The sequence below is a fragment of the Natrix helvetica genome, assembly GCF_964273705.1.
Source record: "Natrix helvetica genome assembly, chromosome: 1".
NCBI lineage: Eukaryota > Metazoa > Chordata > Lepidosauria > Squamata > Natricidae > Natrix > Natrix helvetica.
Genome location: NC_138548.1, coordinates 156463377 through 156484287, shown reverse-complemented (window position 1 = coordinate 156484287; position 20911 = coordinate 156463377). Strand labels below are relative to the sequence as shown.

At 38.8% G+C, this 20911-nt stretch overlaps 1 protein-coding gene across 3 annotated transcripts in view; it reads left to right on the top strand.

Annotated features, from left to right (window-relative positions):
* Positions 1-20911, top strand: part of RBMS1 (RNA binding motif single stranded interacting protein 1) — a 157293-nt gene that overhangs the window by 33168 nt on the left and 103214 nt on the right. Inside the window, exon 1 of one of the 3 annotated variants that reach the window (XM_081937046.1) lies at positions 7909-8243. The exons of the other annotated variants lie outside the window; for them this stretch is intronic. Within the exon in view, the coding sequence (XP_081793172.1) occupies positions 8181-8243 (63 nt within the window). The 5' untranslated portion in view covers positions 7909-8180. Of the gene's footprint in view, positions 1-7908; positions 8244-20911 lie in introns of those variants that run through there. 3 annotated transcript variants of the gene reach the window in all.

Here is a 20911-nt window from a genome sequence, read left to right as displayed (position 1 = left end):
AATGCATGAAGTAGTGCTTGGCCACCATGGAGCAAGAATAATTGACAACTATAAAGAGGAATGGAAAAGAATAGTGAATAATATTTCTGTGAACTAGTTTTGCCTATGTTTTCTTTTCTTTTTCTTTTCTCATTCCCTTGATTCTTGATTTACTATTTATTAATCTTTTCCTGCCCTCCAAAGAATGTTGCTGATCCCAAAAGGAAATAGTGTGGTGCATATGTATTTATATAGTGATCTCTAGCAAGCAAACAAACATCAGGAAAACAATTTTTTAAAAACTGTATAAATACAATCTGTATTCATTAAACATTTAGAGTATTTCATTGGTTCATTATGTTTAGATAACATTTAGAAAAATCCTTACATTGTGAAAGCATATGTTACAATGTTTTTGTTTTAAAACAATACTGTATTCCCTATCCCTGGTGTTATTTTATTTAGATTTCTTTGTATTGTTTAGACTCAAGACAGATACTAGCTTGGCTGTATTTAATGACATCACTAACAAACATCTCTACAATAAGTTTAATTAATAGGCTAATGATAATGTTAATTAGTTCATTAATTAATTAATGAGTTACTTGATGGGAAGTTTATAACATTTTAATGGTGTTATTCCTGCAAATTTTTGGTCTTGGCACAATGTGCCTTAGAACAATGCATATATATATATTTTGTAAAAAAGTTTGTTCTGAACTGAAAATAAAATTTGAAATTCATTATTAACCCTTTTCACCTCAGGTCTACAAAAGAGTGGCTGATCATGTTAAGCACTATTGTACACAAAACCTGTATAAAAAAAATAAGAGAATTATTTTTGAAAGAGATGAGAATGCTGAAAGAGTGCCACAACAAGCAATAGTATCAGGAAATAATTTTGCAAACCAGTATCTAAACTTAGCAACAGAACTGTACTTAATAAATAGGCAACACCAAAACATTTACTTTAATTACTGTAAAGAATATAAGAACAGCATATATGTGTGCATGTACACACACATACACACACTTTCCCATGGGTGACAACCAACACCTTGGTAGCACCCAGAAGCCTACCAATATCCCCTGCAGCTCATGTGATATGGGCAGCAGTACATGGAACAGGGACGTGCGGTCAGGGGAGGCTATATATATATGTGTGTGTGTGTGTGTGTGTGTGTGTGTGTGTGTGTGTGTGTTTGTTGAATCCCAGTAAGGGTATGGCTAGCTGATGAGAGCTAAATAGCTCGAAATGGATCTATACTAGTCTCCCATTATTTTATCAGCACAAATACAACATATATATATATATATATATATATATATATAATATTATAAACATCCGTCCGGCCACGCCCGGGAGCTGCGGAGGCAGAAATGTTGTCGCTTTCATGGCTTTGTCATCCGGGAGCGCCGACATTTCTGCCTCCGCAGCTCAAGGGCGCGGACGGACGGAGGTAGCCAGAGCGACGCCGAGGCGGTCCGGGCGGACGAAAGAGCGAGCGAGTGAGTGAGCGATGGAGGATCAGGCTGCCTGATCCTCGGTCGCTCGCCCGCTGGACTGCCTCGGCGCCACTCTGGCTACCTCCATCTGTCCGCACCCGCGAGCTGCGGAGGCAGAAATGTTGTTGGCGCTCCCGGATGACGGGGAATGGGATCACCTGTGCTGGAGGCTGAGGCAGCCTCCAGCACATGTGGTCCCATTCCCTGCCTTCCTGATGACGTCACCAGCCTCACCAGCCATAAACCTCACCGCACGTCACTGACATGGAATACCAAGATACGGAGGCCTACTATAGCTTCTAAATGTTCCTCAAGAGCTAATCCATGTAGAAGTACATTGCAGTAGTATCAGGTAAACTTTGACTTACGATTTTAGAAACATTCAAAGTTATGACAGAGGCGTTCATTCATTCCTTACATATTCAGCCAATACATTGTATTTGGCTCATCCTGTAAACAAACAAACGGAAAACAAATTTGCATGTGGAAAACAGAATATTCAACAGTTAAAGAACTACCTGTAATGTACTCTATAGTGCAGTTGTTCAGTGAGTCATCACATGCCTGCAGCAGATTTTAGTATTATTTTGTCACAGTGGTTAAGCAAATCATACGGTTAAGTGAATCTACTTTCCTCCATTAACTTGGTTAAAAACTGGCTGAAAGGGTCACAAATGGCATTCACATGACCCTGTGATGCTGCAATAATAATCATGTGACTGGAGATGCAGCAATTGTTGTAAGTGTGAGGACTGGTTGTTAGTGATTTTTTTTCAGGGCTGTCATAACTATAGCGCCTATTGTCTCTGCTTGTCCAAGAATAGCCAAGATTGACATGCTCCAGTCCCATCTATTAGTGAGAGGCAGAAAGCATACATTCTCTGTCTCTGAGACTGCTCAGTATTCCTCTGAGATCAGGGGGGGAGGGGGGGCTCTACCCTTGGCCACTGAGCCAGGATGCTGTACCTTAGCACTGTAGGTGCTTATATATGGTTTTGTTGTTATTGCTGGGTTGTTGTTTTTTTGTTGCTTTTACATTTTTATTATTTTCAACATTGTTAGCCACCCAAGAATTGCTTGGTCAGTAAGCAGCCAAGCAAACTAATTTATTAATTAAGACCTTTCAGATAGATCTCTTCGTCCCTTGCTCTGCTTTCCATCTATTAATCAGAAACTGGTTGGTCTGTAGTTTTCTGAATCCCCACCACCACCACCTTTTTTCTATATTTTAAGGCAGTGACATTTGTTCTTCTCCAGTGTTCTCGCTTTTTACCACCTTTCCAATTTTTCAAAGACAATACATATAGGTTTTGGCATACGTAGCTTTTTCAGTATTCTAGGGGAAAAAATTATCTGGGCCTGAACATTTAAAGTCCAAGTAAGAAGGTATTACATGATCAAGTATCTGTTAAACTCCCATCCTGCACTTTCATCCTGCTTGTGACAATTTCCTGTGGAACACATACTTTCTTGTTGGAAAAGACTGACCAAAATAGGAGATGAGTAGATCCGACTTTTCTTTAATGCCTCCTAGCAATTTGCTACCTTTATGGACCAAATAATACATTGGTTCTTTTGTTTTTATTTTGATAATACCTAAAGATTCTGAACATCAGCATTTCAGATAGCCTCTCTGCAGTTAAGCCCGTGGTGGCTCAGTGGTTAGCCTGCAGTATTGCAGGATAATTCTGCCGACTGCCAGAAATTCGATCCTGACCGGTTCAAGGTTGACTCAGTCTTCCATTCTTCCAAGGTCGGTAAAATGAGGACCCAGATGGTTGGGGGCAATATGGTGACTCTTTAAACCGCTCAGAGAGGGCTGTAAAGCACTATGAAGCGGTATATGTCTGAATGCTATTGCCATTGGTCATCTGGTCTCTCTTCCCATTACTGCAATTCTATTGATATTGAGAAAGAATTCTTCCAATTAAATTGAAGGTATTTATTCCTGAAGATACAGTATAAAACTAATTATTGATAAATATAAATCTAGTTGCATGTAAAACCATAGCAGAACATTTAAAAAAAATGTTACATAGAAACAAGGTATTTTGTCAAAGAAGAGCACTTCTGCCACATGTACAGACTGTCGTAAGTGCCCTGAGTTGTGCAGATAATGTGAGGAATGCAATTGTAATAATGTTATTTAGATTTTAATCAGTTTAGAAACTAAACTTCCATTGCCATTCTTATGTTCCTATAGCAAATTTTGCCCCTGTGTGAACATTGGTGAGAGACTGGAATTTGAAGATTTTTGGGGGGGAAGGTTTTGTTACTTTGTATAATAATTGAACAATGTAAGCAGGATTCTTGATTGTCCTCCTTAAAGAGGCATGTCCAGGGTCTTTTGATGGATTTTACACTGGTGGATTTTGCTTTACTGTTTTTCAAATTTGAATGCAAACCCTCTGTTGCATTTGGTTACTACTACTACTACTACTACTACTACTACTACTACTACTACTATTATTATTATTATTATTATTATTATTATTATTATTATTATTATTATTATTATTATTATTATTATTATTATTATATTGAGTTACATAAAACATTATAGAAGAGGAGTCGTGCTACTTGGAATATTCATTTTCATTTTTACCATCCTTCCCTCACATCTTTTGTAAACCCCAAAGCAAATTGGGGAGGTGGGGATGGAGTTGTATAGAGAAAGGAGGAGGAATCTGATGTACTTGGAAGTTGCCCTGTCACCAAAGGAAGGGGAAAAAGTCAGGAGGCTAGTAGCATCTTTTCCAATTGACATATGTTAATTAAAAGGCATAAGCTGGAGCTCACTTCTTCAGATAAGATGCATTCCATTGCATTTCTATAAAGCTTTGATCATCCTTTTGTACACTGCTCTAAAATCTGTGGGTGAAGGTCTATTCAGTAATTTTTTAAGTACAAATAATTTAGATTACAGTCTTGCTTAGTTAAGTGGGTTTTAATTCTAAATAATTCTGCATAGGATAGTACCGCAAAGTAATTGTTTTCTTTATGTCAACCTTCTGGAGGTTTTACTGAGATAAAGCAGAAAATCCTGGAATGCTTTCTAAGTAATAGCATCCTGTGACACAAAAGGCCAAGACTCTCTTTTCAGAGCACTCTTTTCAGGATTAAGCGCCTAATCCTTTAATTCCTATAATTGGGTCTAGGTATCATAGGGACTAGGGTTTTAGGAAATATTAGAATTGTATGTAGAATGATTGAATTTCTCCAAATTCTAATTTTATTTCAGAAATTTAAAAAAAGGTAGAGCACATTTTTTTAATGGAAACCTTTATATTCTGGAAGCAAAAGAATGCCATTGCAGGATCTCTCTACTTTTCCACTCCACTTTGTAGATGAGCCTGGTATGGATAAAGTATGTGAAAAGTCTTCATATTTTTTATTCGACCGTCAGAACTTTGAACCCTAATGCTAAATCCTCTAATCTGCAACATTAGATACAACAGCAGCAAAAGCCGACTTAAGTACAGTATACTATATGAGGGACAATTAACTATACACTGAGTTCAGTGTCAATTTTCTTTTAAAATGCTGTCCTAGCAAAATCTGCACATACTTAACCAGGGTTTACAATCACAACTGAGTGTTCATACAACATATTAAACAAAACAAAAAAAATCACAATTGGTTTATTTTCTTAAAAGCTGTTTAAAAGATCCCATTGATGGTGGAAGCAGTTTGAGCACCAGTGGTGTGAGAACATGAGCTAATACCGATTACATTGAAATGATGTATTTCTGATGAGCACTCAGTAGAGTGAACAGTGAGTGAAACGAACTGGATTTCCCCTTACTGCTTTAAACTATTTTTAAGAGTTGTGTGAGTACTGTCACGCTACAGGAGGATTTGGATAGTGCTGCACTGTCATTCAAAGTCTGGATTTAGAATGTAGTTGTAAGGTCTGAATGTAATTCTTGATTCATTTGCTATTTGAGGCATACCAGTTGCAGTTGCACAGCAACAAGTCCTATTTTGCCAGAAATAAAACATTTACATTCCAGTGTTTCTAATTCTTCACAAGTGTGAGATTAAGCTTCCCAAATTACAAAACTCTTCAGCTGACATAACTCTTTAGCTGTGCAATTTTGCAAGGCAGTGATTAATATATAGCAAACTAATAAATGCTTCTAGAATGGGAATAAAAACCAATGCATTCTTATTTCAGAAGAAATCCCAATGAACCTAGAACCTAATTAACATACATTATTACATGTTTGTATTTCCTGAAGTGCTGAACCTTTTACATTTCAAGGTAACCATTAGTGTTACCCAAATGTCTATTTTAAGACTTTTAAAAAAGTGTATTTTGGGCCAGTTATTCTCTCAACCCTAGGAAGAAGACAATGGCAAACCACTTCCGAATTCTTGTCAAGACAACTGCAGAGACTTGTTCAGGCCAGGAGTCAATACTGACTCAAAGGCACACACAGAGACATTTTTTGTTATTGCTGAAATTCTGGAATTAGGGTAAAGGTTATCTTGCCCTGTAGTTTCTGAGTTCAGTCTTTCAACTTTGCTGTCAAAAGCCATCACTATCCCCAGGGGCAGGAAACTCTTGCATTCCAAACATCTAGCACGTAACCATTACCAAATATATTTTCTTACCCTCGTTTGCATTTTTTTCTTCTTTGCATGGAAAGACTTAACCTATATCCTATTCTTTTAATTTAGAATTAAATTTCCGAGTATCTTTCCTTATCGCATCACAACAGTTCCCTTAACAGGGAAGTTTGCACAGAAATGCACCCATAACAATAAAGCACAATCAACGCTACACTTTACATTTGAGAAAGCACATTTATTCATTATCTCGTGTCGTCTAATGAAAGCACCTCTCCTCTCACGTAGCACGCAGACTTCATCGTTTAGCAGCAACCTGCTTGCACGACCAACCGCGGGGTCTGGGGCTTTCAGAGCATTTCCACATTCCAGGTCTGCGCCCGTATAAGGATCCTGTTACTGGGATCATACGGCTTCAGCCAAGCTGAGTTTCTGTCGAGAGTGGGCGGTGGCTTCTATTCATCCCTGCCCTTTCGCTCTCCTGCCGCCAGGGTATTTTCGAGGGAAAAAGCTCTGCGTTTTAGTTTCAGCCCTTGGTGGGGCGCTAATCAGAAGTTTTACTTCAAACACTCCAGTAAGCTCTTTGCGGCGGCGCGGATGTCGCCTTCAGGGATTTTAGGTTATTGGCTTTCTTTCATTCTTGGCACTGGCACTGCCCTGCCAATAGATTGCGTTGTGGAAGAGAAGGGGGGGGGGACCAAGGCGTTCTGCTATTCAACTCTTGCTTCTCCAAACTAAAGTGAGCAAAAGAATGGACTTATCCGGTGACACTCAAAGAGAAAGAAAACCTAAGCGGAAAATGGTTGCTGTTTGCTCCCTTTGCTCAACCCCCTCGCCATTGCTCACACGCCAACCAGAACCTCTAAAACTACCTTGGCAACTTGAAGATGTCTGAACTTCAACTCCCAGAATTTCCCAGCCAGGGAACACTGGCTGGAGAATTCTGGGAGTTGAAGTCCAGACATCTTCAAGTTTCCACGGTTGAGAAACACTGCTCTAAAAGCATCGGAACTGTTTTCCTCTCCTCTCCTATTACGGTATCAGAGGAGCCTTTTCGGTGGCATTAACTCCTGGCTCTAGTTTCCAGTAGTTTTGGGTGATGGTTTGTCTTTAAAGACACTTAAAAAGAGCGGCTCGTTTCTTACCAGTTTGCCCCTGGAGTTCATGCAAAACTTGCTTCGTTGTCGCCCACGCCGAAATTCCCTTTGGCCATTGCCCCGCTGCCCCCTTCCCACCCAAGGAACACCACCCACCATTCCCTTTTTTGTGTCGCCGGGGGTTTTTAGTTGCCACAAACACATATGGGGATCCCCAGTCCCGGGATCGCCCTTCGCGCTCCTGCAGAAAAGAGGGCTCCCTGCCTGCGGAGCGCGGTACTGCCGCCTTTGGCGCACAGCGCACGGATCGACGGAGCGCGCGCCGACTGACTGGCTACCCCGAGGAATGCGCGGTATGCAAGAGGCCAGAAGCAACCATTCGACGGGACGGGGAGGGGGGAGGACGGGAGCGGCCCATGTCTGCGGCGGGCTCAGGGAGCACGCGCGTTCCGAGCCGTGGCGCGCGGTCCGGAGGGGGGGGAAAGCCCTGAGCGGCGTGTGCCTAGCCGCCGCGTGGGAGCGGCTCGGTGTCTTCCGATTTAGTTGTTTCGACTCCCCCTCCCCTGCTCGGTTGCGCGCTCTCTATGTTTTTCGTCTCTCTCTCTCTCTCGCTGGGCGGTGGTTGAGGCCGCTGGTAGTTAGGATCAATTCTGCTGTTGCTTAAGTCGCCGCGGCGGACAGCAGCAGCAGTATCGAGTACATCAACGAAGAAGGGACATTTATGGCAGGCTGGCCAGCTGAAGCTGTAGGCTCAGCGCTGCTCCTTCTCTCCCGCCGGTGATCCCAGGAGAAGGGAAGGAAGGAGGGCGAGCGGGCGCGCGTTGCACGAGAGATTCAGCCCGGGGAGAGAGAGGCGGGTGGAGGCAGAGCAGGCGGAGGCGTCGAGCCAGCAGCCAGCTGCAGGAGCAGAGACCCGTCCCAGCAGCCCGGGAGAGAGAGAGGCGTTTTCCAGCGGCCGCCTCCCTGAATCGCGCCCCGGCCAAGTTGCTTCCCGTCCGCAGGGGAAGTTCGGGCTTCGGCTGGGCGATGATTTTCCCCAATAGCAGCAGCAACTCTGCGGGCGGCAGCCGGACTCCGTATAGGAAACAGGTAAAAAAAAAAAAGGAGAGAGACAGAAAGGGGGAGGAATCAAGTTACAGTTTCGGTGGGGCGGGGGGGCAGGTTTGCTGGTAGGGAGGGGCGCGGAGGAAGAAGAAGAAGAAGAAGGGGTGGGGACTTAATTGTAGTTGGGGCTCGATCTTGAGGATCTAATCTAAGCGAATCGAGCGCTCCTTTTCTTTATCCTCCCCTCCCCGGGACGACTTAGCTGTCTTTTTCCTCTTTGCTTCTTGCCTTTCCTTCCTCTTAAGATTGTATCACGCGGATTCCCACTTTAGAAAAAAAGAAAGAAATAACGCCGCCTCTTTGTGTTCCGGCAGGGCAACGTATACAAGTCTTTCAGAAAGCGATGTTGTTTCAGGGTAGGGAAGCCCAAGATCGAGTAATATAGCCTCCTCTTCCTCCTTTTCCCGATTGCTTTCAGGGAAAGAGAGTGTACGGACAAACGTCTTAGAAAACGAAAGTTTCAGCTCGGTAGTGTCTATTTGTGTGGAAATAGTAAAGAGGGAGAGACGTCCCTCAAACAAAAAAAAAGCATTTTTTTCATTTGGAGGAAAAACGAGGGAAAAAATTAGACATTATTTATACCACGGGGCGGATGTGGATATCATGCCAAGGCGCGGGTTTCTCTAAGTTAAAATTAATTTGTAATAAGACACCCCTTTAAGTAATTCTCGGAAATGTGTAATTGAAATGGCATACAATAGTGCCCTTTATCCATTTGCTATCTGTATTGAAGAAATTGTTAAGACGGCTAACACACAAAATTACTCTTGCTTTATTTGTTTCCTCTTCCTTTCCAGACTACAAGAAAATTGGATTCTGAGAAATATGACGAGTTTCAGTCTGACATGTTGATTTAATTCTGCCCCAAACAGACATTCTAGTAGACTGTGCTCCTAGAATGGTTATGTCAATATCCTGTTCTAAAAAAAAAAGGTGGTTGGAGAAAGGATGTCTAGCTGTCTTCCAAAGTATTCCTTATTCATATGAAACAGATCTCTCTCTCATTCCATTTTAATTTAGCCTCTTCATAAAACTATTTTTCTCTTCTGGGCATGCATGTGCAATTTAGGAACAATATCTTTGTTAAACGTGAATAGCAAGAAATTTGACTGGAACAAAAATTAATCAGTGTCTTTAGAACTGGACTTTCTATCATTAGAGCTGTGATCCTGATTGCTTCAGTGAGATTACCCCGTGACAGAACACTCCTTTATTTTAATTTAATTATGTATAAGTGTAGGGGTTGTTGACGGATGTCGCTAAAGGTTTCGTGGAATATTAGTTTAATCTTTTAATGTTTCTCATTTTGTACATAGCCTGATGTTAACAATTTCATAAAACATTTTGAAGAATGGGCAGATTTCTAGCATATTTTTTATAGTATGTTCTGCTTTTAAATTAATTGATCAGTTGATTTAATTAGGGGGAGGTCTTCCTTCTAAAGAAAAAAAAGGGCTATGTAAATAATACAGTAGTGATCACAGTGTTCCACTTTTTTTTTTTGCAAATACAATGTAAACAAGCTTTTGAGGGAGTCAAAAAGTAAGCCAAATCTTTGAAAAAGTTTTGTTCACTGATCCATGAGTGATACCATAAGAAGGTAGTGATGAAGGTGAAGCTGCTGAGAGAAAAAAGAGAATGAACCTTTTACTGGAATGCTGTATGGTTTGCATGCGGATGCTAATTAGATGATGGACTGGAACACACTGATAAGGATAAGATGCTCTTCTTTCACAGTCTACTCCTTGAATTCAAAGAGCTAAAAGGGCTGAATGAATCAGAAAAACAAACAGACTGCCCTTTCAATGGGGAGAGGGAGAAAATGAATATAGGCCTAAGGCCCTGGGTACCAAAGGTTTGTTTCATTGGCGTCCAGCCGTTCTTTAGTGAAACACTTCCTACTTAGGCTGGGGAAGACTGAGTGTGCAGGCATTCTAGCTTGTATAAGCTCCTGTTGATTTTAATTGGGGCAGACTTTGGCCCATTGTCATTCAAAACGTGCTGCTTTATTTCTCATTCTTGCTAAAGTCTTTTATCAGTTCTTGTCATAAGATCTTGGGAGATTTGGAGGAGCTATTATCAAATATAAAATCTGATTCTAGTGTGCAAATAATGCTACTGTACTACACTTTTACAATCATAGGAATGCTTTTAGTTTTTCAGCAGTGATGTATTTCTGCATGTTTTTAAGTATTTTTTTAAAAAAAACATTGAAATGAACTACTATTCTTGTAGTGCTAAATCCCTTTTTAAGCCATTCTTTATTGCTTTGAGCCATGCCATAATTTAAGGAAATGTTTTTTTTCTTGATAGTTTCCCCCCCCCCCCCAATATTCATAGAAGCAGGAATGAATCTTACATTAAGTTTTCAAGAATACCATAAGCTTCTATGTGACTTCTTTTGACCACATTGATAATTTATAATGTGGTCTTATAAATGTTCACTCAAAAAGCAAATCTAACTGACTGATGAGTTAAGCATGGAAAAGGATAAGGAATTGTCCAAAGTGATAATTTGGGGGTACTAAACAAAGCAACCCAAAAACATATTTTATTAGATGGAAATTACCTTGTACAGGTACTCCTCAACTTATGACCACAATTGGGCTCAAAATTTATGTTGCTAAGCGGGGCATTTTATGACGTTGCCACATTTGTTAAGTGAATCACTGCATTTGTTAAGTTAGTAACATGGTTGTTAAGTGAATCTGACTTCCCCATTGACTTTGCTTGTCAGAAGGTCACAAAAGTTGATCACATGATCCATAAATATGAATCGATTGCCAAATGTCTGAATTTTGATCACATGACTATAACATGCAACAGTTGTAAACATGAAAAATGATCATAAGTCAGGTTTTTTCACTGCTGTTGTAACTTTGGTCACTAAATGAACTGTTTGTAAGTCAAGGACTACCTGTAATTTGTCTCTGTTCAGTCTTTGCAAATATGCCTATGTTTCTTTCACATACATAGAAACATAATGTTACTTAAACAACCTGTTCATTTCATTAAGCAATATGTAATTACACTACAGTGCTTTGAAAAGACTTGCCATGCCTCTTTCTGTGCTTGTACCCAGTTGTAGGAGCATATCACACACACATACTTGTTTTTTGTCATTTGAGAAGAAGATGATGGTGTCTATTCTTCTTGTACTCCACACGGATCTTTGAAATCATTTCTTGGAACAGGATTTTCCTATATCATGAAAACAACAAAGCATGCTGAAATATTTCGGTTAAGATGTAAGTTCAAAATACTTGAAAAGCTGCTGAGGATATAGACGGGTCAGCTGATAGTTTAGATTTATGCTTAACATAAATGTACATATTCCCTTTCTTCCAGTTCATTATATTTAAGACAATAGTAGTGGTTCTCAAAGTTCTAATTGCTTCTCAATTGATAATATATAAAACAACATTTTAGTAATAAAAATAGCAGCCCAACTTAATCCTAATTCATATTAATCCATTTTAATCAGACAATTCTAGAAATACCTTTAACACCCATGAAGAACTTACTTGCTTAATATAAATTAAATCTGTTTCTGGGGCATTTGTAAAAATAAGGATTTTTGAATAGGAGATGCAAATAATTTCGGGAGGAGGCAGATAGTTTTATCTGTGGGAAATCTTAACATGTGTCCAATAGATATTTTCATACATAGATCTGAATTTAAATTACAGAGTAAAAAACTATACTGATTTAATTCTGAAAATCAGATTTGCTATCCATTCCGAATACAACTGTTGTAAAATGAATAGAGAGCAGTAATTAAGGATTTTTGAGTTCAAGTTATTGTTAATATTGGAGCTTATTTTTTTTCAAATGAAAGTTGATGAGACCATGTTTATTTTATTCGTTGTCTGTAAATATTGGTGTGAGAAGAGTTGTTATTTGGTTGAGTATTATTTTACTCCAAGGAACAACCATTCTTGTAGCTTGTTGTTACCTTATGAGGAGTATAATACTTACTTCACAAATATAAGTAGTGTGCTGCTTTCAAGAAGATTAATTAGACATAACTCCTATGAAAATTTTTACATTGATTCAGTGGCTTGCCTCTGTTGGTTAAACTCGTTATGCCTAGCAGGACTTGCACAATACATCAATACATTCTATAATACATTCTAAGTTGTGCTAAAATGTTTAAAACTGATAAAATTATCCCAAAGAGATAAGCATCTATTTTGTGGTCCAAACTATAACTCCACTCTCTGCATTTCTCTCTCTTATAAAGTTCAATTTTCATTTTTGAGAGAGACAGATTTAAGAGAGTAGATAGGTTGTTAATTTCTTTGTTTAATAAAATCATCTTTAAGAAAGCTCAGCTATGTATTGAAAATTTGCACAGTAAAGTTTTACAAAAGGAAGAACCAAGCTCCTGCAGCTTCATTTTATTCCTGGAATTAACATTTTAAAGCTACATGCCCACACATTTTACGGATTAACAATTTAGTCATCAATCCACAATCATTCACTGAGGAGTAATCCTATTAAAAATGGGAGCGAGGAGGAATCCTTCGGCATCAGTTTCTTGCACAGGATGTAATCTCAGTAGAGAAAACCAATTAGTGTTGTAATCATAGAGGCATTTCTGTTGCTGTTCCTGAACATGAATTTCTTGATCTGGAAACAGGCTGGTTGTCGTTTTCCATGTGTGGCTCCATTGAATTATGGGCATCATTATGTACCTGTTGTTTCCAGTGAGATTAGATTTGTTTCTTTCCTTTCCTTTAGGAATTCAAAGCAATGTCCATAATATTCCTGCGTTCAACAGCCCTGTGGGGGAGGCTGCTGTAGCTCCCTTCTGCGCTTCCATGTATAGGTTTATATATAGGGCTTATATATTGTATAGAGGCTGATGTATGAATTGCATTGGACCCAAAGTCTCGTTGTTCATTGATGATAGTAGCAGTTAGCAATTTCCTTCCCTCCCTCCCCCCAAGGAAAAGTACCCTAGGGACATATTTTAGGTAACAATTTTAGAGGGAGAAGAAGGAAATAGGGTCATGGTCCACTTGTTCCATTGAGGAAAACCATCACTGAATAAAGGATTATTTCAGTAATCAAGTGACTGAAATTCAAGTGTTATAATTCACTGTATCTGACTAGTTAAATTTACAAGAAGCCTTACCATGGTGCCTTTCCACGGGCAGAAATAAGTCCCATTAAATTTATAGGATGTACTTCCAAGAAAGTTGCTTAGGATTTACAGTCTAAAGCATTGTAAAGGCTTGAAATACATTAGTAATAAATATATTTTTATGATTCTGCTTCAGCTAATGTTCAACCTCAGTGACTGTTCTTTTCTCTCTGTTAGAGAAGCATTCAGAAACAGCAGGAGTTTAAAATATTCTAATGATTAGTAGAGCTGGAGCACTTAAAAACCATTTTCTCTTTTTAAAAGTAATTTTGAAGAGATTGGAGTCAAAAATTATTAATCTGGTAATATATGTATTAGGTATTTCTCGGCAAGTAGGTTGATTTCTATACAATAAAAGATCATATCAGAACTGCAGAGAGATAAACAGAATATACCAATAGAAGAAAATATGTGTAGCTCAGGGTTGAACTGTGGGGTCCTTGGTGCTCTCTGAGGTTGGTTGTTTTCTTACAGATATTTCATTACCCAGTTAGGTAATACCCTGATGATGTTATTTAGTTGGGTAATGAAACGTCTCCCAAGAAAGCAACCAATCTCAGAGAGCAGCAAGGACTCCACCAACATAATATGTTTTATAGAAGAAGCAACTAATTATTTAATTGTTAAGTATCCATACAAATGCAAATATCTGTTGAAATTAAGGAGTAATTGCAACTTGGTGGAGGATTACCTGCAGTGGGTACAAAAGGTCCCAATTCTAGTCTTCAGGCATATCCACTTAAAAGATAAAGTAATGGATGATGGGAGGGATATTTTGCCAGGAACTCTGAAGAGCTGCTACCAATCAGACTGTGTCACACTGACCCAAGGAGGCAAATATAGCAGAGTCTGCATATGATGGGATATGTAGCCGTTTTTCTCTGCTCAAGTAGGCTGAAGAAGTTCCAGTATGATTGCAACAATCATGAAAGTGCTCTGCAGAAGAGAACTCTGCCTTGAGCAACTGTTTTCACTTAATGAAAGGCGGCTCCTTGGAAGAAGACATACTTTCAAAGGAAAATTTTAACCAAACAATGAAAACTACTCTATAAAAGGGCGCTTGGCTGCCTTGCATGAAGAACTGAAGCAGCTGCCAGAGGGGAAGGATGGAGAAGATGATTGCATTGTAATAAATTTAGCTGTACTCTGCAGAAACCTCTCAATCTGCAGTTTCCTGCTTGCAACAGGAAAAGGAAGGGATGTACTGTGGAGAGAAAAAGAGAACTGAATGAGAACTATTTGTTTGGTGCGGACTATAGAACTACCAGTCTGTTTAACTATAGGTCTTTAGCACGGGCTTCATTGTATTTGAGGATCATAAGGATTCAGTAACATTTTAAGTGCACGAACATTTTGGCATGATACAGCATTTTAGACATAAGTGCATAATTTTGCTAGATTTTACTATATTGAAACTTCGCCTTGTTCCGTCTTTTGTATTTGATGTCTACCACTTTCATTTTCCCCTCTTAAGAGTTCTAATTATCCTAAACGCCATGAGAGTTGCTGTTCACGTATGCAGAGCATGTGCCTTATTTACTGAAGCAGAGGTTATATTTTTAAAATTGTAAAACACTTGAACGACGTGCTTCAACTTTGTTAGGAATTTGTGACGCTTAGCTTTTTTTTTGTTTGGTGGAAAAACTAATATTTCAGTTGCAAAACCTTCCTTTTAAAGGCACCTGCTGGCAGTCTGTTCCCCCGCCCCTATTATTTTCCAGGCTACTCTATTCTAAAATTGTTAATGAAATAGGGTGCAACTACTTTGTATTATGAGGAAGTACTGGATACATTTTAATTTTCTTTTGTACAGTTACACACTTTTGTTCATTATTCAGTTATTTGCTGTCTCCAAATTACCGGTATTTGTTTGCAACAACTATTTAAAAATAGAAATTTTGAATTCTATTCTACCTAAGAAGCACTGGTGCCAAAATATGAAATCAGCTGGCCTGTAAAATAAGGGATTCTTTGCACATAGGAAGAACACGAGATTTGCTGGAAACACTTTACTTTTTATAAAGCTCCTTTCCCCTCAAAGGAAACCAAGAGACTGTGACTCCTACAAATGAAAACATTTCTCTTTTTTGAGGCTTTCAGGGGACACAGTCATTTGGAGAGCTTGCAGTCTGATGGTGCATGCTTCTTCCAAGACTGTTTACATTCTACCAAAAATAACTTTCAAATTCTGCATTTGAATTAGTTCTTTGCATTCAGAAGTCCCAGATGTAATCTTAAGAATACTTACTTGACTTTATCGGCCAAGGGTAAGCAACTTGCAGGCTTTGGGCTGAATGTACCCTCCAACTAAAGCCATCTGCAAGCAATTTAGACTTTTCAGTGTCATGGCAGCTATTATGAAAGGGGAAGGAAAGAGGGAGTCATGAAGAGAAAAGTATCAAAAATAGGAGAAAGTATGTCAGGTAGAAGGAGTGACCCATTCATTTTTGCTCGCTGTATCTGTCTGTCTGTCTCTTCATGAGGAATTCATGAGGAAACCTGATGGGAAAATGTTGCCTCTGAGGCATAGGAAGAACTAAGCTTACTTTCAACATTCCAAAACTGCCTTTCCACGGGTTTAAAGACATTTTAAATAACTCCTTTGATGGACCCTGGTTGTCACTATCCACAAGTGACTTCACATGACAATTTTTCTCACATACTTTACTTGTCTTTCGTGAGTCAGAAATGGCCAGTAATTTCTCATGAAACGGTTCTAGTAGTCATGTTGATACAGTTTTAGAAAATTGAGTGGTACATTCAGTGCCAGCTGCTGTTGGAAGAATGGCAGATTGTTCTATAAAGCTAGTCCTCAACTTAATGACCACAATTGGGATTGGGATTTTGGTTGTTGAGCAAAGTGGTCATTAAGTAAGATGTGTGACTGCCCATATGACTGCATCACTCAATGATTGTAATCCCAGCACTCCTGATATGGTCATTAGGCAGACAGAATTCCAGGTAAAAAGTGGAGTGCCTTGGGGAAATCCGAAGGGGATTTTCATGCTTCTTTTCTTACTGCACTGCAGTTCCACTCAGGAACTGAAAACAGTGAAGAGGCACTCATGCACAGCCTGCACCAGCATCCAGGACCTCCCCCATTTACCTGAGGCAGCTCCTTACCTCCGGATTTTGGCTCAGTTTCTGCACCCCTGGAGGAGTTCAGCTCCCCCTGGAGGCAGTTTTCTTTTTTTGCCATCTTCCAGAGATGAGAGGGAGGCCCTGGGGAGGCCCAGCAGCTTACAACCTTCCCTGCTGTCCCAAAGGCCCATTGACTTTCTGGGGAAAACGGTGGAGAAGATTCTAAATAGTACTCGGATGATCGTAGAGCACTTGGCAATTGGTTGTCAGTTCAAACAGTTACCAAACAACTAGACTGCGATCACATGACAATGGAGACGATGGTGCAACAGTTTTTGGCTGGAAGTGCTTTATGAGCCATAAAGCACCCTTTCTAAGGCTGATATCATCATTAATCAAACAACTGTAAATCAAGGATTACCTGCAGAACAGACACTAGTGGTGTAAATTTTGGGTGATACTTTTTAAGGGAGAACATGGCTACACCGATTATAAATTTATTCAATCATGCCTTATCAGTGATGGTATTCAACCGGTTCAGACGAACCAGTAGTGGCAACCTGTGGATGGGCCTGCTCACCCGCCCTGACTGTATGCTGTCCTATTTTGCCACGTTTTCTAAACCGCACGCATGCGTGCAAGCAAAGCACATGCTCAGAAGGCGCACGGTCACAGTTTTAGTACACGGCGAACCGATGGTAAAATTATGTAAAACCCACCTCTGCTCCTTATACGTTGTCCTCTATTAACTATACAGATGTTTCATAATTCTGCCTAATGTTATAGCTGGTAAGCATAATCATAGAGAATTTTGGCATACTGTAGAATAGCTGCATGCTGTTGTAATTCACCTTTCCTGCTTTTTTTTGCCTCAGAGAGGAATAAGCTTCCATTTGGTTTGCTTATGGTTCCCATGTATTTGTATTTGTATTTATTAGACTTGTTAGCCGCTCCCTCTCCACAAAGGGACTCGGGGCGGCGTACAATAAATAAATCACATGTTACACGATAAGACATTACATTACACGGAGGAGGTATAAAGTCACAACAATTGTTACAATACAAAAACAACAATAATAATAAGGTTAAAAATTAAAATACCCCAAGTTAAAAATTTTAAAGTGTAGAAAGTTTAAAATTGCCAGGAGGATTGGAGATAAAACTATAGTTGAGCCAGGCCAGCTAGTTGGAAAAGGTGGGTCTTGAGTTTTGTACAGAAGGAGCGGAGGTCGGTAGTAATCCTAATGTCGGGGGGGAGGTCATTCCAGAGGGCTGGGCCCATCACAGAGAAGGCCCTGCTCCTGGGCGCCGCCCTCTGGCACTGCTTAGTGGACAGCACCCGGAGGAGTCCCTCTCTGTGAGAGCGGATTGGTCGTAGGGATGTATGGGGCAGGATGCGATCCCGCAAGTAGTGACAACGATAAAAAAACCCAGGGGTTTAGCCATTTGTTTTGGTTTTTTTAGCTATCTGTACTTCTAGAAAGAGCCAGGCAAGAATTATCAAAATATTTTCAGTACCTTGTAGCTGATGCATGGTTAAATTGGCTTCTAATTGGCTTTTATATGCTTATGTATGTGTATCTGTACACATATATGGATATTTTGGCCTACTTTGACCTCTTATCTCCTTTATTGAACAGTTGCCAATATTTTCAATTTCTGCTGAAGTCTTATCTAGTTCAGTACTATCTTGTTGATATGTAAATGTGCTCTTAATGGTACAATTTGGAGGGAACTGATAATTAGCAAACTCTTGCTAGATTTTTTTTAAATGGAAAGTCTGTTGTGATATTTGATTATGTGTAAGAGTCAGATCTCATAAACATTATGAACAGATGAGAATTTATGGCAACTGCCCAGCTCCTTTTATGGAACACTCTCACACCGTAAATATCTGGGACAATTAATATTTTCAGTCTGACTTAGTGATAGGGATGAGGCCTGTGGAAATCATTCAGTGAGATATTCTGTTCACAAACAAAGCTTCTTCCTGATCTGTGCCTCAAAGCAGCCACAGGAAAATTCAGCAAGCTTCTTCAAGGGTTGTCTAAGCAGACACCCACATGTTCACAAGATTGTGAGAAGGCCTTAGTCTAGCCAAGTCTGTTATTTTTCTTGCCTTATTTAATTAAATCAGCCCCTACTGTAGCAGAACAGAACAATGATGTATCATGGACCATATATGACCATGATGCATAATATAATTTGTATAAGCTATGGTCACTTCTGTGTCAAAGAATGAAGGTGGTTCTACAATATATTCTTAAATACATCATTTTTTTAAAAAAAAGTATGTCTGAACAAAAGTGTATGATGATGGAAGACATTACACTGTGTAATGCTCTTCATGATGGCATTTTATCTTTCTACTGAGCATCAAATATCACAAAACTAAGTTGATTACAGTGTAATGTGACCAAGAAATGAATGGATAGGATTATTTTTTAAAATTGCCTGGATCGTAAGGAGAATATTCATACTTATTTTCATATTGTAGCCTAAACCTAAGCAATAAGTGTGCTGTTCATATTTGGAATGATTCAAATTTATTAAGATTAAAATATAAAGACTTAATTGGAAATAAGTGCCAGGGAATGTAATGGGGCCTCTCTTTGAATAGACATGTTCGTCCTATTCTATAGGCATGTTGAAGTCTTGTCTGTTACTCTGTCTTACCAATTTTTTGCAGCCGTTCTTACAAAGCAGTTACTTAATCATCCTCCTGTAAGAAGTATTTTGGCTGCCAGAACTATGGGAGTTACCAGACATCTTTTGTAAAGTGACATTAGCTATAAGACAGGCCATTTAGCACAGAGTAAAAAGTCAGTTTTCAGAGTTCTGTGGATGACTCACTCAATAACTTTCTGTATTTTTTTTTAAACAGAATTTCTGGGGCACATTCCATAACATATGTGTACGATCAGCTAATCTCCCAACACTGCATTACATCTAGATGATATAGCATGTAATATCACTGAAAGTCTTGCGTACAAAAAAGCAGCACCATAAAGATTTCTGATTTCTAAAAAAAAGGCAATAATCATTAATAATGATATTTTCTTTACTATTTCTAAAATTTGGAAGTTTCCACGTTACCACTGTATAATTGTTTATCACCAAAATCTTTTTATTATTATAAAAACTATTAAGAATGTTGCTAATAATATTTAAATGAGTTTTTTTAATAAGTACTTTTACCTTAATATATCAAAATGCATTTACTGTAAATCTTCCTTGCTTGAGAAAAAGAAATCTTTTCTGAAGAGAAACTTTGCATGTAATTCATAGAGGAAAGAGGGTAGTTTCAGTTTAATCTTATGTTTTCAGATAATAAGAGAATGAATATTTATAATATTTAGAGGAAACTGCTTTTCTTCTAATCAGCAGATATATTAGCTATGGATCCTATTCCAAGCCAATCTATTTCCATCCTTCTGATACCTGACTATATCATGCTCCTTTTTTTTGCCAAATAATAATTTAAATAAATGCTTTCAAATTTATTACCAATAGGTTGGTGGAACATAAAAAATGGAATGCTTGCTTGGAAAAACCCAACATAAATTTTTTAAAAGCTATAGTGACCATATCACAGCTTTTTGGAGCCTTCTTAGGAATGATATTTACAATTTGGGGCAGTTCATGTAGAAACATTGACTTGACTGGGTCCTGATACATTTACAACATTCCCATCAGCCTCTATCCAAGACAGTTAAGTGATTCTGCTAGCTGATCATTTGATGCACTATTGCTTCAAATACTATAGGTTATCAGCTGACACGTGAAAGTGCTATTGATTTTTTAAAAAACTTTCCTTAATAGTTAATAAATTGAGATAATTGCAGAAATACTAATTGGGCATACAGTTGTTTTCTTCACACAAAACAAAGCAATGTAATTCTATGTATTTAATTTAAATGCATTATAAAATTCAGGGTATTTGTTCTTAGATGCCCGATTCTGAGTATTGGGACAATAGTGAAGCCTGCCAAATGGTTAAACCCACGCAAGCTTCAAATAAGGGTGATAGTAATGCTCGTTAAATTACTCAGTACTGTATTATATATAAGCTAAGATAGTGAGCTTAAGGCAGATTTTTTTAAAAAAATGGTTTTGAATGCCTTTCCTTGTCAGTTTTCCCCCTTAACCTATGGCATTTCTCCCAAGGAATAATGACCATTTAAGCCTTTCAATTTAAAAGAAACTAGAGCAGGCTTACTACTTCTTAGGACAGACATTTGTTTAAAATTTCCAAGACGTCTTTGATGATTAATAATTTCAGGATAAAGAGGAAATGTTGCAATGATTTAAGATGAAGATGTTAGCAAAAGGGATGTTTCTCCAAAGGCTTGGGGTGTCAGTAAAATCCAGATACAAAGATCAGATAAACGCCACAATTGCAATAATACTGGAAGCTACTCAT